Consider the following 26,631-nt stretch of genomic DNA (forward strand, 5'->3'; position numbering starts at 1 on the left):
TAGACAAACAGGAGAGTATATTACAGCCATGGAAAAAAAAAAGGGAAAATGCAGCAAGCAAGATTTATGTTAAGACAAGACTGGAAACAAGGGCCTACTCAGGTTTGCCTGAACAACTGCTGAAGTAAATCAGCATTTAATAACTGTTATAAAGCTATAAGTTGTAGCTGCTTATACGCTGGCTGAAGGAAGCATTTTGGTTAGCCACAGACTATTGTGTATGCCTGTAAATTTGCCTGAGAAAGGAGGCTACTACGAGATGAACGGTGCGTGCAAAGGGGAAGCTTCTACTGGAACACGGTGAGGGAGATGAGTGAGAGGTACAGACTCACTCTGTCTGCGGTGCGGTGGAACAGTCCGAGGGATGCCCTGGAATGAGCCCTGCCAGGGAGAGAAGGAGGGAGCAGAATACCCACCCTGTGCAGAAAGAGAGAGGGGGAGAAGTATAATAAAAAAAGAGAACAGGGAAAAACACAAGACACCAAAAAGCCACACCATTCTTTTTCTTTTTCCCCAGAAAGGTATCATTATATTTCCCAGTTGTTCTACTTTGTAAAACCAAATGCTACACGCTGCTAAAGCCCAGAGGAAAAATGACATCATGATGCCCTGAACTAGTCAGAAATTTTACAAAATACCTCCATTTTTATTCAATATATGTGCACAGATTTCTGTTAAAGATATTTCTAAGGAAGAAGTATAGGAGCTAAGCTTTTCATGTTAAAAATACATGCTAGAAAAATAATAATTTTTACAACTTTCAAAAATGTTTTAAAGATGCCTCACCAAGCAGTAAGTTGCTTAATAATAATCTACAGGAAAACCACTTAGCTTTAATTTAGAACAAAAATTTTCTGATGTATAGAAACCGATTTTCTAGCAAATCCTGGTGCTTTAGAGTCCACTTCATTCATATTTTGACAGTGTTATTAAATGTGAAAGAGGAGAGGCAATATAGAACTGTTTTCCTTGCACTTTGCTCTCGGAGCTTGAGCCTTCTGTTACAGGATCAGAGAACTGTGCACGTCAATGCCACACAGGCTTTGCCTGTCAGATGTTTCAGATCACCACAGAAGTGACACATTGTGGTTGCTACATTCTCAAAACAAGAAAGTAATTTTATGCAGCCTATCATTTTCTTCATAGCCTTACCTTTAAAAGAAATCTATCCAAGCTGGACCTGCCCTCTTAAATCACGTAACCTTGATTTTCTATTTCAACAAGACAGGTGTAAGTCTTTACAGCCCTTTCACCATTTAGCAGCTGAAAACTTCTCCTTTTATGAATTCTGGAATATTAGTGCTAACAGTAACGACTGCCATTGCCTCCTGGCTACCAGTAGCCAGCAGGTATCAACGGCAGCCAGTTGTAGCTACTCTGTCAGACAGCAGTCATAAGATATCTGAATGAACATCTATATCAATGAAAACAGGAACACAGTTTACCCCTCCTCTCTAGTTTCTCTGTTGGCATGTCTGCTGCAGATCGTACTGCCAAGGCTGGACAAACAATAAAGTATTTTATTTCCATGCTTCTTTTAAAATAATGTTAAGCATCACATTATTTCTATAAATATTTGGCTTTTAGTTATCCTAGCAGAATTTTAAACACTTCCCTGACCTTCCAGTTATCCTAGTCTAGTTAGATTTTTTCCACCACTATTCCAAGTTTCAGTACTGCTAAGATGTAACATAATAATAAATGCATTTAGGCAAGTCTTAGATTTGCTAGCCAGAACATTTTTAAATCAGAACAGGAAATAAAGAAAAAAAATCTGTCAAGGCTTCTTTACTCTTCTTCAGAAGATGAAATAAAACAATTATTGGAACAAAATCCAAGGAAAAAATGAAGGAAGTTCTTTAATCTGATTATCTCTAGGTACAGATATTGATTACCTAACATATTCTTAGAGTCCTCCACCAGCAGCCATTAACGTCAACACAATTTTTAGACTGCTGCATGAAAGAACAACAGTACTAGCTTAAGTCAAGCAATATGACAAAATAACATATGTTGCATTAGCCGAGTAGGTATTAAATACAGAAATATTCCTGGGAATGAGATTAATCAATCAGTGATTGATAAGACATTAACAAAAGCTTTGGATTTTCACAGCGCTGTACAAAAGAACAATTCATTTTCCAGGCTTGTTCACATTTCATCCATAAATTGTGTCAGGGTCATGGAACAACAATAAAAAATTCTTTCCATTCTTTAAGTGTCACTGAATCTCCAGAGAGTAAAAAGCACCGTATCATCAGGCACAGGTCTCACCTTGGAGAGACTTGTCTGAATTGGCAATGGGCTTTTTCCAGACTACGCTGCAGTTCTTAATGCATTAAATTAGGAAGGGAGGTGAAAATTTTATATCCTCTCCCTTCCTCTCTCTAAAAAGAGAGAATTAAGACAAGCCAGCTGAGCTACATAACAGTTACGATACTACTGTAAAGCCAAAGAAATATTTAGATGCCTTGATACATTCCAGTATTTTTTAAGCATCCATATTAGCACTTCAAAGCACAGCACTAAGTTCTCAATAATTCTTCTTGGTATTTAATCATTACTCTGACTAGGGAAAGTAAATGAGGAAAGTGCAAGTAACTTCCTTCAGCGTTTTGCCTGTTAAACTGAACTGCTCTCCTGGCATGGTTCAGCCCTCCTCTCCCAAATGCTGGGGAACATTCTATAATCTGAGAAGCAGAAGAACTAGCTCTTCCTCTGGCAGCAGTCTTGAGAGTTTACACTGCTCCGCACAGGCAAATGTCAAATAAATGCCGGATTTCTTATTTATTAAAAAAATCATAACAAGCACTGTTTAATTGTACATCAAATAAGGTAATTAAAATTAACATAAATTGAACCAAGTAAGGACCAGGAAATACAGCACCGGGAATTTATTAAGATGGTTATTATGAATTACACTGATTTTACAAATTATAAAGGTTGTACCTGTCCCTTAGATATAGCACATTAAGAGATAAGTATCTGCAAATAAGCTTGACTTATGACATGATGACTTTTATTAATATTTTACAAAACTCCTGCAAATTTACAAAGCTTTCTCCTTTAAACAACAACTCACATCCATCTCCTTCAATTAATAAAATGTCTGCTGAGGTTCCCAAGAAATCCAAAGAACAGGAAAAAAGAAACAAACACTGATAAGCACGTCTCCTCAGATTATGGTAGATACTCAGAACACACAGAAAAAAGTGGCAGTTTCCTACTAAAAATAGGGAAGAAAAACCTGAAGCACCATTTCTTTTACGCTTGATTATTAAAAAGTCTATAAAACTCAAACAAGCAATGCTAAAATCAAAAGATGAGAACATGACTTACCTCAGCTTCTATTAAAAACAAAAACAAAACACCAAACCACATTTGATGGGATTCTTGAACCAGTCTGGGGGTTCTGAAGCCTAGTCTGATGCAAGTCTTCCCACTTGCACTTTAATGTTAGACAACAGTCAAAACAGTTCCTCCCCTCAGCTGTATGTGCATCCAGCCCCTAATCTTAAATCTCATTCCTCTCATTTCCCAGATACTGTGATTGTGAAACAGCAAAAGCATCCCAAAAGAGAAATGATTCAGAATTTTAAACACCAGCAAAACAGGAGACTCAGGAGTGGAAAAATAAAAGCAGCTGAAAGCAAGCAGCCTACAAACCAGAACAAAGTGATGAATGTTCTTCACAGATCCTGATGAATTGTACAATTGCTGCTGAATGCTTTATGAAGTTCTGACTCTAACTGCATTGGAAAACATGTTTGTTTGTTTAAAGGTTATGATGAAGATACCAAGGCCAGAGTTTTCCATTGCTATGAAGATACCTCAACCTTAGAATAAGCAATTACATGAACAAAAGCAATTTGAAAAGGATGAGAGATATTTTTAAGCTATTGCATAATAATTTTAGGCCAATAGCCAAATACTCCAGCTCTTTTCCCAAGGATACACCGATATCCAAAGCTGTTACTGCTTTAAAATGGTTTTTTTGCTGCAGAAACACAAATACAGGGAAGATCCATTTTTATCCATACCACTGAAGTCTTAGAGCACTTCCAAGAAGAAATGACTTTTGCTGTGTCTCACCTAGCATTGCCAGTTCTCTCATACAAACTCAGAGCTCCACATCATGAACAAACCTAGAATGACATACTTCAAGTATCAATACAAACAAAATGTTTTTGCAGTCTCCTCTTGCTAGCCTAGCACCCAGAAAGAGATTATGAATGAGCAATTCTGATGTGCAGTAGTCTTTTTTAAATTACTCAGGCCAAAAAGAGAAACCAGTCTTATGTGCTGGTTTATACTAAACCAACGAGAATTGCTTGTGAAAGGTTTAAAGGACCTCTCTTCTGTGCATGCGGCTACATGTTATGCACTGTTACTGTAACAGAGCAAGAAACATGCACAACTCAACTATCTAGACTGTTCTTCCTCACCAAGAACGCACATTATAATGGATCAGCAAGTGAACAGCAGAGTACTGGACAGCAAGACAAACCTCGACTGAATGTGAAGATAAACACTAATACAGCAAGTAGGCTTCAAAACCTGGAAGTTTTAGATTTACAGTTGCAGAGTCAAAGCGTATAGAAACTTTAAGGCTAAGGTGGAAGGAGATACTCAAAGACAACAGTGCACAAAGACAGACGAAGTATTACGAAGGTTCGTCAAAACAATTGACATGAAAGGCTTTGGAATGTCAAACTGGAACAATACTCAAATGGAAGGCAGAAAATATATCCCAGTGCAGAGATAGAGAAGAGATGTAGCAGGGAACCAGAATATGCACACTTCCAGGCAAAATTAGTTGCTTGTTGTCATTTTACCAGATACAAGAATGAATTTGTACATACATTTAGGAAGCAAAACTTATTCTCATCACTGTATGCTATTCCAAGACCAAGGAGAAAAATCAGCTTTTACTGTCCACTATCTACTGCTGCGGGGCATGAAGAGCACCCGTGAACTAGCAGGAGTTGTGTTATGCTTAAGGAACTGGACCTCAGGCCAGAATCCTTTATAGACATCTTCATCCATATGTAGGTTTTGTAGTTTGCTTGTCTTTTACTTCTCAGCATCTGCAAACAACCTTTCCAGTTTGAGAAACCAATTTGTCAACATGAACTTGACATGTAACCCCTTTACCCTCAAAATCTTTAAAAAAAGTCAGTATTTAGTACTATAGAAACAACGCTGCAAAGCCTGTGAGACAAGTGTGGTAATGAACACTCGCATTTTTCTTCCTTGTAAGCTTTGTCCACCAACGTTAATTTCTTCAGGTAACTTTATGTTCAATATCTTCTTCCAGGTTTTGGTTTTTTGGTGTTCTTGTTTGGGTTTTTTCCCATGCTAGTTAAATGACAGGCGTAAATTAACTGGAAGTGAATTCAGTGTAACAGAGCTAAGAGAAACCCTTTTAGAAACATCATGGTCTACCTCGTCAGTGAATACTTGTACAAGCCTTTATCCTGAGGATGGCTAATCAAAAATAATCTTTCTCTCCAAGTTATCATCTATACAAACAGTCACAAATGACATAACGTAGTTTTGAGCACACTGTCAGGACACTGGTTACAAGAAACACCACGTAGCAGACACAGTGGCTCAGCAATAGGTTAATTCTTAATATGCTCAATTTTCAAAACATTTATTTTCAGCCACTAGGTTTTATTACATGGAGTACTAGGTTCCAATGATTAACCTAAAATTACATAGCTTCCATTTATGTACATATTTACCTTTAAATAGAAAAAACCCCTAAAAGTACTTTCAAAAACCTATGTGGTCCCTACAGAGAATAACCCCAGACAAGTTTATAACAACATCAGGATGGGGCATTTTCTAGAAATAATAAAGGATGAGCAGACAGAGAACATGACTTTCTAAAAAGAATATGTTTAATGACATTCACTTGCCTATTTACTGGGAGAACCATGAAGTGATGAAAAATACTAGCTATTTCAAATGGACAGAAGAACTGCAATAAATTACTGCAATTCATATGGTCTTAAATTCCTAACTGAAATCTTTTAATTGCCAATTTCCACTCCCACTACTTCCTCGTTTATTCTAGCATCTCTTCTTTATGACACACTATTAACTACATTTGTTAAGCACGTTTCTGGAAGCATTTAAAGTATTTCTTGGAACAGTAATATACTGTGTGTTCCTAGACTGTTATTTGTGCTTCAGGAATCAACACATAGTATCGGTTCTGCCAGAATCTGTAAACTGTCAGAATAATCTTGAAGGTTACGATAAACTAAAGTAACTTCCTGATATTTACAATTATTTAAAGTAACTGACAGGTCAACAATTCGAGCAAAAAAATGAAATAGTTAAATATTCATCAGCTTCAACAACTATTAACAAGCTTAAAGAAGCAAAAAAACCTTATACACCTCAAAGGAGACAGACTCTCATTCCCAAGATTTCAATTATAATTTGTTTTTTTTTTAAATGTAGTCTATATAAAAAAATTAATAATTTCATAAACATTAACTATATTTCATGGTTCATACAACATTTAGGACTAAAATCTGATTTCACCTAGCCTGCGCTCTCAGACCATTATATTAAACTGAAGAGGAATGTTGTTAAAATAATTACTGTTTTTGAGAGGTTTTTTTAGTGAGAATACATTTTACTGAACTATCTCCTGCTGTTTCTATTTATCCTACTCTTGCATCAAGAAGATAGAGTCAATTATCTCCCCTTTCTATTGCAAGTGACATTTTATGTCATCGGGTTCCAGATCAGCAATGATTTCATGCCAAGGCCTTTTCTACATTTATACTTCTATTAAGCCATGCGAGGAAGCATACAAATGCATGTTAGCAGAGGAACTATTAAACCTGAAAGTTAAGGTCTGATCAAAAGAACTGGAACTTGCCTACAACAGCAAGACTATCGTCCCCCTTTAAGAAATCCCACAATCAAGAGCTCATATCAATCTCTGTTTGCTTATGGAAAGCCTCCATATAACTTACAGATAATGCAAAGGAGAAGGCATTCAAAAAAACCGTTCTGCACAAAACTTTTCAGCTATCATTTGCAAACAAAAGTTCCTGAAAAAGATGTGCATTTTGAAAATTTGTCAGTATTTAATGAGTTTTCCTCATTTCTTTATCAATTTTAATGAAAAACTTTACATGTAAAGATAAAAATACTGAGATGTTTACAATGCACATCTAATGAGCCTATGCCTACACAAATGTATGTGTATCATATACATACACATATATCCACACATATACACACACAACCCTGAATGCAGCAGAAGTCCTTTTTTCTTTTTTCTAGTTTTAGAATTATGTTATCCTTTAACCTGAATTTCCTCATGATAAAAAGTGTCTTTTTGAACAAAACTACTGAATAATTTAGAAGAAATATACTTCAACCTGACCAAACCAGACAATTGGGCTAAATGACTTTTACCTGAGATATCAACTGACATTCCCATCTTCTCCAATATCTTTGTCTTATCAATTAATGCCACCAGTTGCTCAAAATCAAGCTTCTGTAGTTAGCAACTAACTTTGACAGTTACTAATCTGTTTCTGAATTTACAAGGAAAATGATAGGAAAAAAAGGAACGTGGAAACAACAATAGCCACTAACCTAGTGATAGTATCAATACAGGAACACATCAAAGGAACATCACAGATAGGAAATTAAAACTTGGGAAAAAGAAACAAAACAAGAGCTCAAAATCTCCAACTTAAAGAGAAATAAATGGGATAAAGACATTAAACACACTTTCTGGGACAGAGATGTTGGAACAAACTAAAAGCTACATGAGGTTATGATCTTTTTATATTGGGTTCTTATCAGACAGCAGACAGCTGGAAAGCGTCGACAGGACAGCGCTGTTTGCTAGCAACTGGTGAACGTACAGTGTGGTGGTATTTCTATTCTAGCACTATATATTTAAAAGAATAAGTTTAGAAGGTAAGCAGGGGTGATTTATCTTTATTACAGTCTTACATCAAGTAACTCAAGGCAGGGTAAAAACAAAGAAACAAAAAATCTAACCCATTTTTAACCTTTTAAAGAAATCTCTTAGGATTCTCTAGCTACGGCAGTAGCTTCAAAGACTAATTGCTGGTGACTGACAAAAGCCTTGTTTATCATTCAAAGGTAATTCCTTGTTGTTAAATAATATCAAAAGTGTTGTCCCTCCCCCAGTATTCTATTAGTGTTCCATGAAGAATGTAAGTTTTATATAATGGAAGCAAATATGATCCATGCAACAACATATGGGAATGAAGATGCCCTTTGTCAAAGTGATTTTTCACCCAATAATTTTTTAAATGAGTCCCGTTCTTAAAATAAATGATAAAAATAAAAATAAATTTTTTTTTAATAGAAAAGATTAACTTTGGTATTAACAATTGTGGTCTGAAACTTAGAACAGACTGTTGCTTTTCCTCAACAAATGTGAGAACAATAACAATGAAACTTTAACCAGAAAAACACAAACACAGATACCTATGACTTCAAAGTCAGGATACAGGAAAATATCTTATGTATAATTACATATATAGCTTGGACTGACTGTAACTTAAATAGTGCAAAGGGTGATTATTTTAAGAGGAGACTTCTAAAGTTTAAATACTTATTTTAAAAGAAATGTTTGTAATAAATGTTTAAACAAAAGGGTTGCAAAAGAATGTGAGGGATGCAGAGCAGGAAGGATACCACTCTCACATACAGCACAGAATCTCTTAAACAAGGCCAACTTGTGTGACAGCAAAAGTAGTAGAACTAGGGAATGAAATGCAGAAAGTCATAACTGAGAAGGAATGGCACGTTTTACTCACAGAACTCCTCCTCCAGGAGGTTTGCGTAAATTTATCAGCATACACACACGTTGCCCCTGTAGGTTTTTGACTGTCTTTCTGGCAGTTACATCTAGTGGCCTTAATCACCCCCAAAAAGAGAAAAAGAAAGGAGAATTTGTTAGAAAATAACTAACTAAGCATCTTGAAAAGCACAGTCAAGGCCCAATGTTCAAATATCATGCACTGCTTGACAGTATAGCACAATACAATTAAGCTGTAGAAACCAGTATTCACAGTGCTGCACAACTGCTTCTTTTCCCAAAGTATGTTTAGAAATAATCTAGAATAAATGTTGACTTTTGGAAAAGGTTTTTGATTCACTTAAATTTCTGAAGCACCACATTCTTTAAGTCACCTTTTAATAATTATGAATACAAGTTTTATCCGTCTTTATGGTAGAGTTCCTGAGCTGCAACAAAGTTTCAGTTACTCCAATAATTAGGTATATGACCTAGCAGGGAAAGAGATATTTCCTTGAGGAAATCTTTAAAAGCAGAACAATAGGCTGTCCTGGTTTCAGCTGGGATGGAGTTAATTTTCTTCCTAGTAGCAGGTATAGTGTTGTGTTTTGGATTCAGGATGAGAATAATGTTGATAACAGTGATGTTTCAGTTCTTCCTGGGCAATGTTTACACCAAGTCAAGGACTTTTCAGCTTCTCATACTGCCCTGCCAGCAAGGAGATGGGGGATGCAAAAGAAGCTGGGAGGAGACACAGCCAGGACAGCTGACCCAGACTGGCCAAAGGGATATTCCATACCACATGATGTCATGCTCAGTATATACCTGGAGGGAAGCTGGTCAGGGGTTTAGACCATGGCTCAGGAACTAGCTGGGCATTGGTGGTCTGCAGGTGGTGAGTAATTGTGCTGTCCATCACTTGTTTTGTATATTCTTTTATCATCATCATCATTATTTTCCTTTTCTGTCCTATTAAACTGTCTTTATCTCAACCCATGCGTTTTACTCCCCCCCCTCCCCAATTCCCTTCCCCATCCCACTGAGGGAGGCAGAGAGTGAGCAAACAACTATGTGGTTATTTTAACTGCCGGACAGGTGAAACCATGACACACGCCCAATACTTGTTAACTTTTGAGATACTTTATGCTTAAAGCACCTTATCTTTGCTCATTGTCATTTCTAAGCAGCTTCTAGAATTATGTTCAAAGTGTTCGTTTTGGAAATGAAAAATATTTAACAATTGTATAAACATCCTTGCTTAGTGCCACACATACATATCATGACTGGCCTACAGAATTAAAGATCCCAGCTGCAAACACACTAGAACACGCAGAATCAGTCTGCTAACTGAACCTTTACAGACCCATGAGTCAGGTGGGTCTAGACACAACCCAAATCTACCTTTGTTATAATCAAAGTGTAGGAAAAAAATGAGACGTCCAACTCTCGTAAAGCCTTCATAAGAATTACCTATTGAAGTTACTCTCTGCAGTGCACACTTGGGATTTCATTAAATATTTAGCATTATACTTACAAGTTGATGCTCTAATTGATTGATTGTTTCATCCTTTTTCTTCAGTTGATCTTTAAGCTGCCTGATCTCATTCAGCAGATCATCCATCTGCAACAGAATAGTGGGCAATAAGAGGTTTTCTGTAAAGGCTACACAATCTAAATTATAGAATCATAGAATGGTTTGGGTTGGAAGGGACCCTAAAGATCACCTAGTTCCAACCCCCCTGCTGCAGGCAGGGACACCCTCCACTAAATCCACACCTCTACAATGCATATTACATCAGATGTTCATGAAGGACTGGCAGTAATAGTAGCACATGTTTTCCTCCTCTTATTAGCACAGTAAGATGGGCTGTAGGCATATAACAAAGAGTGAAAAAACTTGACTAGAAGTCTCTTTAAGAGACAGAGTTGAGCTGACCCACTAAATTTTCAGGGTACATAGGTAAGTCAGCTGCATTTTTGATGCAGTAATTCAACTGCTGTATAAGCAACTGACATCATGTAGATGAACATCCTTAGCCATCAAATACTGCCTATAGTCCTCTTTATCCAACCACAAAAAATAGTGAAGCCTAAAGGTTAAGTGAACTGCTATTTAAGAATCATTAACTAAAATTACAGAAACAAGAAAAAATAAATTTAGATATAAGCATAATTTTACACATAAGCATAACTGTTTACAGAATGCAAACCACACAACTGAATTGAATACATCCTACTAAAAACTGAAGACTTAAAATAATTATGCAAAGTTCAGAGACTAAAAAAATTGGTAAACATGCAAGAGTGAACTTATTTTTAAAAATAATCTTTCATCACAAGGTAATTTTAACATTTTATAACTGTGCCATTATACATAGGACATAAATTAAGGGGCATACTTCCATTTAGTAGCATACACCTACTATTTCAGTTTCACTTAAGATGTTACTAGTTACTGCTTTAGGACAACACCCAGACTGATCTGTTGTGCAATTTTTCAAACCATATGCCAGTATCAATTAAAAAAAGTGACAATTCAAGTTGTCAGTTAAACCTAGCACTTTTTTGTTATGAAGTTAAAAAGCAATACTTTTTCCTCTAGGAATTAAGACTAAGATTCTATGATTTTGAGGGAGGTGACCGTAGAAGGACAAGCACAACAAATACATCAGACAAAGAGAAAAGGCCTAACTGTTAACAAAGTAGAAATTAAGGTTGTTAAAGGATGATGCACATGGATCTACAGCTTTGGCAAATCTCTTAAACCCTGAAACCAGGATTTGGACAGACAACCTTCAAACAGGAATAAGACTGTAATCGTTCTTCCCTTTTAAGAAGTATTTCTAATTTCATTCTATCTTCAGTAAGTATTGTTCTCCTCTCATAAGTGCAGGATCTTTCTATACTGATCTTACAGTAAGAGCCTGAAGCAATGCTATAAAAGCTTACCACTGTAGAAAGCACAACATTACAAGTCTGTGATCATAAAAGATGATCCTTTTTGGAATATCCATTGTGATTGCTTCTTCCGTTAATACCCATTCTAAACCAATAAACACAGCTTTGACTTTGTGGGGTTCACGCTGGTTTTAAGTTATGTCTGCAATACCTGCATTATCTCAGGGAAAACTTACTTTAGATAAAAGATTTTAAACTGAAGTCAACAATAAATGTAAAGAAACAGAGCAAGTAATTGAATAAGTATGGTATGATTACACTTCAAAGCAAAAATTGTCTTTTCAAGTTCTAACGCTTATGAAGTAGGCAGAAAGTTTTTTTAAAGAAGTTACACTACAGCTGTTAATTCCCACATGACTGCTACAAATACCAAAAGGCAAACATCTTAATTATTTAAACCATGCTAGCATTTGTAAGTATGTATTTTAAAAGGTCAAATAAACCCTTCCATTTTAACAAAACTGAAAAGATGAAGTATATAAACATTTGCTAGATTTGCGTTTAGATACATGAAAGAAGCAAGAACTACTTCACAGTGACACAGAAGTTTTCAGTTTGTGTTTTTTAAACACAAATAGGTTTGCACCTCTCATTCTGTAGAGTAAGTCAGCATCATTTACCTTAAAAGTTGACTCAGGTTCTTGTGGTTCTGGACTTGATGGGACTGAGAGCAGGATGTCCTGGAGTGACACGTTTTCATCATTCTATCAGAGAACAAAAACCAAGAACAAAAGAGTTCAAACTACTTGCTGAAACAACTCTCTTGCAAACTTGCTTTCAAGGATGGAGTCACACCACCTCTCTCTGGAACCTGTTACAATGTTTGATCTCTCTTACTGTGAATTCCCCCCCCCCCCCCCCCGCCAGTAAAGCCTCCCTTGCTGCAGCATGTGTACAGTGCCCAAACAGGACCATGAACAGTCTCCCTCTCCTCACAAAGCTGAAGAACAGATGCAGCTATGTCAGAGTGTGTTGATTTTGCAAAGATCTGGTAAAAATTGGCCATTGTGTTCAAACATGTTGTATCACAAAGGAATGGTGATGCGCTGCAATTTTAAAAGCTTTGTTTCCTTCAGTATCCATTCAAATAATATGCCTGAGCAATATCAAAATATACGGCCAAAATATTTCAGCTAGGAATTCTTAACTGAAAAAAGCAACATTTGCTACTGGGCAGACAAATACAAAATTAATTCACAGTCATCAGAACTAAATATCAATTATAAAAACTGGAACTGCACAAAAGTATTCTTTCCTCCCACGACAATCATGAATTCTGAAATTAAGGACAAGTAACAGAGACAAATAACGCCAAAAAATGATTGCCTGGGTATATCCTGAAGCACTTACACTCTCGTGACACAAACTCCCACAGCCGTTACGTACAGTAGTCTAAGCCTGTGGCGCTGGACCCTGAAAAGCTTCAGTTCGATTACAGAATCAAGTCTCAGACTGAACAACTGACTGTGCATTCTCGTGATAAGTCCTCAGCTTTGTACCGTGACGTTGTGTCCAATCTCAGTGTGACACAAACTCACAGTACAATTACAATACAGTTATTTTATGTCCATAGAAGACCACAGCCTACATCTCCATGCTGTAAAAAAATTCCCCCCTTTTCTATCTCTTCCATCTGCTGCCTTCCTAAAGAGGGGAAAAAAAAAAAAAAGAATCTTCTACCTTACAGTAGGTAGAAGGGTTCTTAGGAGGGGACTTTCTTTACCCAATGACCTCACCATCTAAGATTGCATTTGTAGAATGCAAGAGCAGCGCATCTCAAAACCTGTCAGAAACCGCTATGAGGCTGAGACAGCAGCTGCCCAAAACCACAAGAATCAAACCGCAGCTAAAATGCTGAAGATCAATGAAAGGAAAAACCCCACAACAGACCTGCCTATGGTCTTTATGTCTATGAGGTATCTTTTTTGGTTTTAAACCAGAAGAAATATTTCGTATACGTTTTTAACTAAACTGCAGAGAAACATCAAGGAGATTGTCTAGATACAATAAAGCAAAAAAATTAAAATTTATTAACTTTTAACAATTTAATTTTTAGTTTTTCCTATAGTTACTGATTACTTGCAGCCAAAATATAAACAACCATCACCAGACTTAAAGATAATCCTAAAAATTTCATACAGTTCCAAATTGCATTTACCATACTACAGGCAGTTAAATTCAATTTCCATCCCCCAGATGTAATTTTCTCTCTTGCAGTTTTTTGGTGTTCTGTTGTTTGCTTGGGGCTTTTGGTTTTTTGGGGGGGTTTGGGTTTTGGTTGTTTTGGTTTTTTTCCTAAACTCTTGGCTTTTTTTTTTTAAGTGACTATTACTTGTCCAACACACAGTTGTATTCAGTTCACAAGTAGTTGCCTGTCCCTTCTGGGCAGATCGCCAGCAAGTGACAGGCTGATGAAGCAGCAGTTTACAGTCTATGTTATGAACAAGTTCTAATACAATGTTTTGAAATATTTTGCACAATAATATAATAAAACCCACACATTATTTAATCCGAAACATTTCTAAAATGCTAGAGAAAACGAGCAGCAATTATCAATTTCATCAACATATGTTATTTTAAACAACAATTCACACAGATACACACACTCAGGAGACAAGGTACATCAAACGGTCAGTGTTATAATTGTAAAGGGGTAATCAAGGGAATGGAAAAAACACAAAACAAGACAAACTATTTCACGCAAAAGTATCTTGCATGGCTTTTAAAAGCTCTGTCATCAATACCTCTGGTATATCTTTTATTTTCCATTAAAATGCACAAGTGGAGTCATAAATCATTCCACAACAGCAGATTATGACCTAATTGCAAAGAAAGTTAGTATGTCATATATTCTCTGGCGATTTCAATCAAGTACTCCAGCCCTATACCATACTTGACTAATATTCACTAGCAATACGAGAGCTGAGTAAATTTGCACCAATTCCCTTACCACTGTCTTAGTTATCTTAATACATATAATGAACACAGTGCAACCAAAAAAAGTAAGTTCTAACGCTATCAGTGGGAACTTAAGCATCCCATTGTGAACGTACGCTAGGATTAATCTATGAAACTTTTCTTGTTTTGTTTTTTCTTTCTTCCTCATCATGTTGCTAAAATGAGATGAGGGAAGGAGAAGAAAAAAAAAAATCAGCAGAATAAGGCTATCCATGTCCAAAAACAAACAAAGAGATTACAATTAGCAAAAAGACAATAAAATTAGCAAAACAAATGGTACTCATTATATGCACATGCTGATTTTGGTAGCCTAGAAATTATATGCTAAGATATCATCAAATTCCAGAAACTTGGAGAGAACACATAGTTTTAACCTTTACGTAAAATTACTATATACTTTATAAAGCTTATCATCACACTGCAATAGGCAATAGAAAAAGCTGCTAGCTCTTGCGTTTTACCTGACCAACATCTTTACAATATTAGAACACATTATTATGATATAAGCATGTCTTTAGAGCACTTGGACTAGTCTCATTTGTGCCAAATGTAAAAGATGTTTACAAAAACAATAACTCCGGTGTGTTGGGTTTGCATGGCAAGGTTTTGGTAGCAGAGGGGGTCTACAGGGGTGGCTTCTGTGAGAAGCTGCTAGAAGCTTTTCCTGTGTCTGACAGAGCCAATGCCAGCCGGCTCCAAGACGGACCCGCCGCTGGCCTAGGCCAAGCCAATCAGCGCCTCTGTGATAACATATTTAAGAAGAAAAACACTTAGAGAGCTTTTGCAGCCGGAGGGAGGAGTGAGAAGATGTAAGAAACTCTGCAGACACCAAGGTCAGTGCAGAAGGAGGAGGAAGAGGTGCTCCAGGCACCGGAGCAGAGATCCCCCTGCAGCCTGTGGTGAAGGCCATGGTGAAGCAGGCTGTCCCCCTGCAGCCCATGGAGGAAGGATGAGGGGGTGTAGCGATTCCACCTGCAGCCCATGGAGGACCCCACGCTGGAGCAGGTGGAGGCACCTGAAGGAGGTTGTGGCCCATGGGAAGCCCACGCTGGGGCAAGCTCCTGGCAGGACCTGTGGACCCACAGAGAGAGGAGCCCACACCAGAGCAGGTTTGCTGGCAGGACTTGTGACCCCGTGGGGGACCCCACGCTGGAGCAGTTTGCTCCTGAAGGTCTGCACCCCATGGAAGAGACCCATGCTGGAACAGTTCATGAAGGACTGTAGCCCATGGGAGAGACTCATGTTGGAGAAGTTCGTGAAGGGCTGTCTCCCGTGAGAGGGACCCCAGGCTGGCGCAGGGGAACGACTAAGAGGAGTTCTCCCCCTGAGGGGGACGAAGCAGCAGAGACAACATGTGATGAACTGACCGTAACCCCCATTCCCCATCCCCCTGTGCCGCTGAGGGGGGCAGAGGTTGAAGCCAGGAATGAAGCTGAGCCCAGGAAGATGGGAGGGGTGGAGGGAGGTGTTTTAAGATTTGATTTTATTTCTCATTGCTCTACTCTGCTTGGTAATAAATTAGATGAATTCCCTCTCTAAGTTCGGTCTGTTTTGCTCGTGATGATAATTAGTGAGTGATCCCTCCCTGTCCTTATGTCAACCCATAAGCTTTTCGTTATACCTTTTCTCCCCTGTTTAGTGAACAAGGGCAGTGATAGAGCAGCTCTGGTGGGCACCTGGCCCCCAGCCAGGGTTGACCCACAACATCCGGATAGTTTGTTAGCCATATCAAAAACAAATGTTTATCAAATGCATTGAAAAGTAAGTTCTACTTGGAAACATAATCAGCAACAAAACATTTTACTGATTTCCTTAGCAGAGGATTACTTTTGAAAAACAGCAGCATTAGAAGCTTGTGTTTGCTCCTATTGCCTCAGCAGTAACATGGTTCTCATTCTATGTGCCTTTATTTTAAAAGGAAAAAATACAACCAAAAGAAAAAAAATCAAGCTCTATGACTGAATATACCATAATAGTTCCTGGAACATATTTCAACATTATTAACATGTGCTTTCTATACAGCGTACAGATAGTGCAGCTGTTCTCACTGGCTACCCTTGCCATCTTCCCTTTTCCCCTTGCTTTCTTTGGGTGATATTACTTGCAGGCTTTAGTTAAAACAACAAGTAAAATAAAGAAAAACTATAGAACTTCTAGAAAACTAGAAGAAATGAGATGAAGGATATTCTCTCTCAGAAGAAATCTCCCATATTGCCTTAGAGGACGATACAAAGCTTAAAGCTTAAACACAACTGTTGTTTTCATTATACTCACATATCTTAAGTTCTTCTATGATAAAAATCAACCTATTAGAAGCAAATGCATTTTCAGCAATTATCTTGTGGTTCTCTAACAGTATAAGCTGCCTTTTAACCCATAAGATTTTAAAAGAATATACTTCTAATAGTATACTAATAATTTCATCTTGAGAATTCTTTTAGCATTCCAGCATCTACAGTTAATGAAGTTGAAAAACGCTAAACAAACATTTCTAAAGTTTATCAAGGTTTATTAAAGTTTTATCAAGATCTAGCCTTTGATTCTAAATTCCAAGTTTTCTTTGCTACAAATCACTCAAACTCTTTTGCTAACAGCATTTGTATAAAGACACAAATAGAAAATTCATTAAGTGTCCATCAAGTAGAGGGTGCTATTTACCTGCTGACTGCTTAGCATTTTGAGCATAGTTTCATTCAAATATCACTACAAATGAGTGTGACAGTTTTCATTGCCCACTGTCAAACACTGTTATAATGATGGTCCAAGAGCTAACCAACTGTTTAAACTTAAAATTCGCTAATTTTATTTGCTATTGTTTGTTGGTTTCTTTGGTTCTTTTTCTTTCAAGCACAGTTAAGTCACTGAGGTGAACTATTTTGTGGCTAAGAAAAAAAGTAACAGTTCTTGGTGCAATTTATACAATTTAATACATGACACAAACCTTTGTATTTCATTAATTAAATCTGCTTCTTCCTTGCCTTCAGGCTTCTTATAACAAAGACAGGTATCTCTTACAGGTCTCACCAGATGCAAAAAGAATGGAACATAATGAATACATACTTCAAAAGTACAGAAGTGACTTACTAATTTAAAGCCTCAGCAAAAATATATCGGTGCATTTAAGAATTTTGCACTACAGGCTTCATTTTTTCATTTGTACCTCCTTCCTACAAACGGGCTAGTCATATCTGATAAGTTACAATGCAGATTTATGCTTGAAGAATAACTTTCATGAATGGAAATTCTAACTTGAAAAGAAACTTTTTTATAAAAACTTGCCTCCCCCAGAAAAAAGGCCTTCACAGATCTCTCAGTTCTGTGAACTGCTTCATGTTTTAGTACCTCTTAAAATATCAGTAAGGGCTTATCTGAGATAAGACAGAGTGGTTGTGAATCATTGCCGCCAGTGTTGAGAGGAAGTTACTGCAGAGAATGGTCAATCCTTGCCAAGATCAAAGGTTCCAGGGCATCAGAAACAGTAAAATTCTTATTTAAATACTGATGTTCTAACACATTAGCTCTGTAGCCTCAACCTAGAGCAGCAAGTTTAAAAAAAATGAGGAGGAGGAAGGAAGAAATTTTTAAGATCAGAAGACTTATTTACTATTAAGCATGCAAATGAAGTACCTTAGTCAATGTTTAACAGGCATAACATTTAGATGTCAATTATTATTAGACTTCCAATGCATTTTCTTCTCACAATACAAAGTCAGTGCTCCAGTTAAGCATTAAGTGAGAACATTCACACTAGTTCAACATCTCCCTGGAAATAATTACAACTGCATTTAGTGCAAGAAGAATGCACATTTTTCATTCCATATAAGCTAGTATAACATTACTGCAAAATCAAAGAAGGATATACTTACTACAGTGAAAGTTTAAAAAAAACAACTCAAACAAAACTCTGCATGAGACAGACTCCTATTGCTGATCTCACTGTTAGAAGATACAGAAAGATGGCAGTATGTGAGGAGTAAGCACACAGCATGTGTACTGCTGGCATTGTTATCCAGGTCACAAGGAGCTGAGAAAGGCTAGACTACTCAGATAACTACTTATTTTTTCCAAGCAGAACAGGGAACACAACACCAAGCCCATGCTGTTGCAGCTATGTAGCTAGTAATATTCAACGTAATTTATATAAGGTTATGTGAGCTACAGTCACAGCAATGAATCCAGTATAGCACATTAAGACTCCCTAGGCATCTGCTAGGTATGCATTCATTACATGATATCCTCTTCAGTAAGCCACACTACAGTTGATTAGATAATTGTATAAAATTGAATTTAATTACTATATCTTACTATAACCATTCCTGTGAGACCTCACGCCTAAGACCTGACTACAGCTCTATTTCTACCTATCCAAATTAAATAATATTGCTACAAGTCATAACTGGAAAAAGGTAAGCATTTAAATGTATAATATAGGAGAAGCAAATATAAGAACTTCTGCTTCCTTTACTAATGCTAGCGTTTGAAAGGAGCTGACTTTGTATCTTGCTTTTTTACATTTTGTAAGAAGTGGTCCGCTGCATGACCAGGACTGAGATCAAGTCCTAGTTCAGTGTTCGGACCGCTAAAGTTCATGTAATTGTTTTTGAAATTCTATTCCTGTTCTTTACAATAAGTAAAAAAGAATTGCAATATTTTTACTAATTTCTGTTAGTATAAAGCCCACTATTTTCTATAAAGGTTTAACACTTCAAAATAAAATGAAAAAATATTTAATACAAGTTTTACTCTAATTGTTTTAGTAAATAAAGGTAGCAAAGGTCTCAAGTCTTCCTCTGTAGCAAGTTAATTTACTTTTACATTACTACTCATATTGTTTGATTAAAAGGATGGATAATACACAGGAGAGTAGAATAAACATTCAGAAGTCTAGTGATGAGTTTTGGTATCAGAAAGTCAAAATGGGACTGTTAGGTCAGGAAAATAGAGAAGTACGCTTGACAAAGTTTGAAGGGAAGAATAGTACTTGTTATTACAAAACTCGCTGTTAGAGAGAGGGAGGGGGAGAAGATCAAGCTTTTGGCAAGAGAAACAGCAAATTTTGAAGAATGTACAGATTAGGAGTAACTGTTTCTTCTGTGAGTTTAAGGTTTTTTGAAAAACTTGATCTGAGCTACTTGAGGCAAGGTTTGTGTTCTGTAACCTTTCAGAAAAGTCTGGCTATTATAAACTAGATCAAGATTTACAACACAATATTTTGCAGGGCCACACACTATCCGGCTAGAACATGCATGCCTTTACACAGTGAACTACACATACACAGATCATCTATCTACTTGTTAAATTGTCCTTGTGTTAAAGGCGTTAAAAGCTCTGGATAAAAAGTTCCCTGCTATGTCCCCTTCTAATTGCATGCTTGAGGCTGCTGGGAGACACAGTTCATGCAGTCCACTACTCAGACACACGAGGTTCTAAGAACACACCTTCCCTCTCTGACACTACACTATTTGTGTTACAACTGTATTTGATTTTGTCACTGGGAAAACATCTCCAGTATTCTCAGTTACCATAAGAAGCAAATGCTCACATTTCTAAAAGGCACAGCCATACTCTTGAATTAGCCTCAAGGTTGATCTGCTTTTTGATTTGCTGTGGTTTGTTTTAGTGTCTTGAGTTTGTGCCCTAGAAGTATTTCCATTACTTTATCCTGTCAGAAAAGAACAGTGGTAAATCTAGTATTAAAGAGAACATCCTACAGATACTTTTCAATGCTAATCTGTAAATGCCTCTAAAGAAAGTCTCATGGACTTTTTTTTTTAAGGTAGCAAAGGAATTTTTGTAGCTGAAATGCCATACTTCTGCTGAGTCATCCAGCAGTTTATCAACTCCCACAATTTGCCAAGTTTTAAGGTGAAATGAAAAAGCTTCTTAAAAGCTTACGACAATTCAATGATTTCCATACACTAGAAAGGTTAACTTTAAGCACTTCCAATACAGATGACCCAGTAGGATTTGCTAAGCTTCTTGTCAAAACACACAGAAAAGATGAAAAGAATGAGGAAAACAAAGCCTTAAGAAAAAGCTATTAGCATTGACTTGCTGAAAGCAAGTTTGATCAATGGGATTGATTTTAATATTTTTTAATACTTTTTTTACTCTCAGCTTTTTAGGATCTTATTGAGTAAAAGCTTGTCTTCATATCCACTGATTTTTTTTTAATTTAGCATTATTTCCTCAGAGAAGCAGAATAACAATATTTAATATTTTTTGCAGCCAGTGAAGTGCTGAAAAAGCAGAAAAAGTACTATTTGAAATAGCAATAAAAAGTCCACACTTTCTTGAACACTGTAATTCAATGTACAAAGGAAATTACAATAGCCTAATAAGGCCAAACAGAACATTAGCCCATCTAGGCTCACTCTCCAATAAACTTTACTGCTTTTGTTCCATTTAAACAGCTCACCTGGTGCAGTAATCTCTTCAGTTTCAATAACTGAGTTTTTACAGCTGTGCAGTCTTGGACCATGTGCCGAAGGGTCATTTCATCAAGCATCACAGTATTCTCCGGTAAGCCCACCAGCTGTCTTGGAGACTGGTAAAAATTTGGTGCTCCATAGCTTTCAAAGTGACCAGTAGGAGATTCTAGGTAGTTTGATCCCCTAACAAATTTAAAAAAAAAAAAATAAAAACAGAGTGATGCCAAAACTAGAGCTACAGAGCATTTAGTAAAAGTCTTATATAACATAGGCTATATTCACATATTGTGGCATACAGTAGGAAAGAAATAAACCAGAAAATGTCTATGCTATTTCACTTAAATGCTGGGCTTTCCTTCCAATTTGCATAAGTCTCTTGCAGACTAACAACAGCACCCTAAAACCAGTTTGCTCATCAGGACTTCTATAAACTCTGTCATTCAAACTAGCCTATAAAAACTATAGGATTACATTTAATTTAAAAACAAATTAATAAGAAAAAGCTGTCCAAACTTACAAAATGCAAGTAATCAGATAGTGGTATGTTTTCCCATGGAACACATATGGTAATTTAGTCAAGCATTTATATTATCATATAAACACAAGTAACAAATATTTGGATAAAAAAACCAGTGACAGAAACAAGAGTTTTGAAAAGTTTTGTTATAAATCTCAATGATGCTCCTACTCAGACATGCTATTTACAGACGTACAACTATTCTGAAAACATCTTGTACTCAGTATCACTTGAGACCCTTCAGCACCAAAAGGGATTTCACATCACAGTATTTTAATCGTTTGGAAGAAAAGAGACAAGTCCTTTACCTGTTCAAATCATTTTTACCATGGATATAGTGATCAGTGTGGCCAAGATGATAGTGATCCTGTGTATTCCATCGCTGTTGTGGTGCTCTTTTCCAGAATCCTTCCTGATGTTGCCTAGTATTTCTATCTTGTCTATCATAACGGCTCATATTTTCACATTCCTCTACAGAGAGCATAAAGTAAAAAAAAAAATTAATAAATTTGTTCTTATGACCTTGTAAATAAAATATTTACTATGTGCTGGTGACAGCTGTAGTGTAAAATGCATGGGATTTTTTTTTTTTAAACTGATCCCCCCCAAAAAAGTATGCATTTTAGAACTATCAAGCAGACTTCTGTAATGATGTCACATTTTTACTAGCATATAAACTTGTTATGAGAGTAAGAGTAACCTGTAGCAGAAACTACAGAATTCAGTATTTCCGGTTTAAGTAGAAAACCATTTGGAGGAGCTACAGCTATGAGAAAGAAAAAAAAATCCAAAAATAACATTTTCCTGTCTTTCTTACTCACGGTATCATCAGGCCTTTAAAAAGTTCAAGTAGCATACAAACACAGAAAGACGACATTTTAAAGAAAGGTCAGTACTTCATTCCAAAACAGAACAGTTTCATTATTGAAAACATATATATATATACACACACACAAAAACCTCAGCCTATTCATCTTGTTTGTTTTTCAACCTGAGACACATCTAATCTTTATTTACCTGGACAACAAGTATGATTTCAGAGAAGCAAACAAAATAATCACTTTAAAACACTAACTTCTGCAAAGCAAAGCAGATTCCACAAACTTAAGGAAACAAAAGCTATATTTGGCAACAGCTTGTAAACCACCAGAAACAAAGCCAAAACAACTGCTATCCGTGCAGTCAGACACGGCAAAAAAAAGTCATAAACTGCTATTCTGCCATTGCAATTTCTCCTTCACTTACCCAAAGAGTTTTTCCTCACATTGTCAGTTCTTTGCTAGGAGAGTAACTCTACACAAGAGAGCATTGTTTTATTCGGCGGCCTACTCAGACATAGTTGCGCATAAGACGCTCATAAACAGGCCTTCCTTCCTGCTTAGTTCCCAGCCTGCGTGTTGTTGGGAAGTGAGCCCAGTTTTACCCTGTGATTTAAAACTGCCATCCTCACTCGCTGCATACTTGTTGAGCTAGAACTGTTTCTATAAATAGTGTCCAAGCAGCATCCCAGACTCCAAAGTGAAACAAGGAGAGTTTCTGTAGACCTGGGAAGTCTTAAGAGGCTGACGTCAGTAAAGTCACACGTAATTATGAAAAAAGTTTTGGCAAAAAGTGCAGTTAAATATTATTCTAACAAATACTCATATCTACAATTCAGTTTTTATCACCTAGTTCAATAACCAAAAAATTAGATAAGAAAATAAACTTGTTCACCTAAAGTAACAGAAGATTTATTTTCCTTTAGAAGCATCATTCTACAGCTCATAACACATGAAAACTCTAATGGATCTATTCAAAATGAGCCCTCAGTAAGTTTGTAAGTAATTTCATTATGATGATTTTTAGCTTTAGAAAATGAAATTGAGACATTGAGTAAAGACACATGGATATTAACAACAAACAAATTTTCGTTGTGGTCATGTTTACTTCAGGGAAATCCTGGAGGTGGCTTTTGAATTCTTCTTTTCAGATCCTCTTTGCTAAAAATTCAGTGATTTCAAGATAAGCAGTGATTATAGAAGAGATACCTGGCTTACTCCACATTAATTTTATATGGAAACCCAACTTCTTTTAAAAGATGTCAAAAATAATAGGAATTAGCTACTATTGATCTCAAACAGCAGTTTCTCCTCCTGAATCAGCAGCTTACAAAGCAGATGGTTATAGTCACAAAACATATTCCAGCTACACAAACATTATTGATACTTAGCTGTAGGAGTAGATTTAAGGTTGTTATATTGATGCAATTAAGAAAGTAGTGAATTAAAAATCATATTTAATTCATGTCTACATTAAACAGCAAACTAACATGTTTTTGTGGCAAACATTCACTTTAAAATGCATGTATTTTTGAAGGTTTTTAAATTAATAATTTGAAATGGAACTACTGATGCAGATGCAGTGCATGTTTTATAAACAAGGAAACTTATGAGAAATTGATTTACCCTTTAAACTGTTTCTTAGTTTTTCCCAACAGAATTAGAATTACCCTTATTAAAAGAATACCTGCTAGGACTTGGATTGTTATCCATTCTGGAAAACTAAAAAAAGTAAAAGTAAAAATTGTACACCTCTCTGGGCTGAAAAGTTGAATACTAGCACTATTTTCAATAAGCACCTTCCACACAAATACTTTGCCAAACTTATTCTGAGATTTAAAAGATTAAGTACTGCACTTCATACGTTAAAACATGATGTGCCACCAATGTGGTAGATGGAAGACTACATATTTATTTACTGTTAACTTGGCTTCATATCTAACATACGTGCAGGAGTCTTCACCTAAAGACGGTGAAGGTACTCTCGAAACACCTGAATTTCCCCAAACTTCAGCAAGCAGCTGAACAGTACACAAAATAAGGAAAGCCTCTTTTACTGCCTGTTTGTACAAGGTAGGGCATTATGGTGCTCCACATTTAATGCTTCTCTTCATTTGAAGACATCTTACCCTCCACTGAACTTGGAGGTTAAAGCTAATACCCATATTCATGTGACAGTGACAATTCTTATGAGTAGGTCAGGAATGACCAAAAGCAAACACCTCAAACTTTTCCAGGCCAGGATCTGAGAAAGTGTCACAATAATTTGCCTTACCTAGTTCGTTCTAGTCTGCGTTTGTATTATTTTAATGGCATCTACGTACCACTATCCTCCCCATCAAAATTTTGCCAGCATTGTCACTGACAACAAGAATGCATAAAAGACATCTTGAAAAAACACATTTAAATCTTAAGTCTTCCTGTACCCTGAATTGTATAGAATATGTTAGGAGATATTGTAATTTTGTAGAAGAAAACAAATAATCTCAAAAAGAATTACATCGTCATCTACCAAAGCTGAAAAAATGTTCTTCCAACATTTTCAAATATAGCTGAAGCATGACACTGAAGGACTAACTTATAAATTTGGAATTCATTCTACTAAAATAATTTAAAAAAACCCACGTGCAACAAAGTTGCATGTTTGTAAAAGGCAGTAATTTCTAACTTGAGAAGTCTTCAAATGCAAGAGTTATATTTGGGGGAACAGAAATATCCCACTTCCTACATTTCAAAAAAAGAAAAAAACCACCACAATTTGAAGAGTGCATTGGCTTATTAAAGCAGAAGTTAGAACAATGCAACTCACATCTGTTAAGCCCACAATGCAGTTTCACAAAACGACTGCTTGGCTAATTTACTAACCTTTATCATGAGGTGGGTCCTCGGGCAGGTCCACATCAAGCATGAGATCGTCATCTTCGAGATCACATGAATCAAGATTATTCAAGATATCCTGCAAGAAAGATGATGTGAGATACAGCTGCTTTCATTATATTTCATTTACCCTACTGGCATAAAAAGTTTATCTCAAAGCTTTGTCATACTTGTATTCTATACATATCCAGTGCTACCAGCAGTCTCCTCTCTTTGGAGGCCAACATCAACCTTACTTGAGACCATCTATACAAACAACCACCATCCCACCTCTAGTAATATGATACAATAACAGTGCTAGATGAAAGAAAGATGGATTAGAACATTTTTCTGCCTCATGCTTATGGATCCAAAGATTTTTCTATTCATTAACATCCTGCCTTCTCCCCAGGTGGAAGCATTTTAAAACTAAATTATTTTGCTTAGAATTCAAAAACTGCTTTGTGAAGAGATGTTAAAATCACCTTATTTTAGCTCTCATAGCATACTAATCATAATATCATTGAAAGGATGCGGGGCAACCTATGGTATCTTGACTTTATGGGCCAACAAAACAATTAAAATCAGCACTAAGCTCTCCTGCCTGTTGTCTTTAAGATTATTGTTCATATAAAGCTGTTTCTAAAGGGACTAAGAAACTCATGTTGCATGAGTATGCTAATAGTACAAGAAAAATGCAATAAAGTGTTAGTACTAAATGGAATTATACACATTATATATAGCTGGTCAGGTACATTAAAGAAAAAGGACTGTAGTGTGGGCAAGTCAAGTCAGTGTTAAAAAGACAGAAAGTGACTCCTCTTCCTTGAAGAATACCCAGAACAGGAAAAAACTCAAGACGTGAAGGCTGTAGAATACTCAGCTTATTGAGCACCCAGACGCTGCTAGTGCCACACTACTGAAAAGCCGCATCAGGCAAGGTGCAGCGCTTGATCAGAGAACCCAGACTACGTTTTACTTCATTATTCAAAGAAAGCTAAACCTATATGATAACAGAAAGTAGTCTAAGGAAACTGTTAATGGTTATACAGCTCTAACTCTTGAGCTCTATTTTCCCTTATCCCACAAATAAAAGCCTTAGCTTTAAAGCCCAAGATCAGACTCAGGTGCTTCACATCTGCCTCTTTCCTAAGAGCAGAAATGTAGATTTTTCTTAGGTTTAACAGCTACACCTAAAGATGATTCAGGGGACTAATACTGAAAAATTTACCAAATAGTAAGTAAAATAAGTGTTTTACTAATTATTTCTTACTGGATATT

General features: G+C 36.5%; 1 protein-coding gene across 11 annotated transcripts in view; it reads right to left on the reverse strand.

Moving 5' to 3' along the window:
- CCSER2 (coiled-coil serine rich protein 2) overlaps nt 1–26,631 on the reverse strand; it is a 74,540-nt gene that overhangs the window by 13,370 nt on the left and 34,539 nt on the right. For 6 of the 11 annotated variants that reach the window (XR_008577860.1, XM_054831557.1, XM_054831558.1 and 3 more), the window contains 7 exons: nt 25,360–25,450; nt 21,985–22,147; nt 21,147–21,342; nt 12,391–12,474; nt 10,347–10,433; nt 8,832–8,930; nt 333–417 (listed from right to left, as the gene is read on the reverse strand). Coding sequence is in view for 9 of the 11 variants with exons in the window: in XM_054831557.1 (XP_054687532.1) it covers nt 333–417; nt 8,832–8,930; nt 10,347–10,433; nt 12,391–12,474; nt 21,147–21,342; nt 21,985–22,147; nt 25,360–25,450 (805 nt within the window). In the remaining 2 variants the exon portion in view is untranslated. Of the gene's footprint in view, nt 1–332; nt 418–8,831; nt 8,931–10,346; nt 10,434–12,390; nt 12,475–17,263; nt 17,748–18,355; nt 22,148–25,359; nt 25,451–26,631 lie in introns of those variants that run through there. The other 5 variants (XM_054831552.1, XM_054831551.1, XM_054831554.1 and 2 more) reach the window with 2 other exon arrangements.

The sequence above is a fragment of the Grus americana genome, chromosome 7, assembly GCF_028858705.1.
Source record: "Grus americana isolate bGruAme1 chromosome 7, bGruAme1.mat, whole genome shotgun sequence".
Classification (NCBI taxonomy): Eukaryota; Metazoa; Chordata; class Aves; order Gruiformes; family Gruidae; genus Grus; species Grus americana.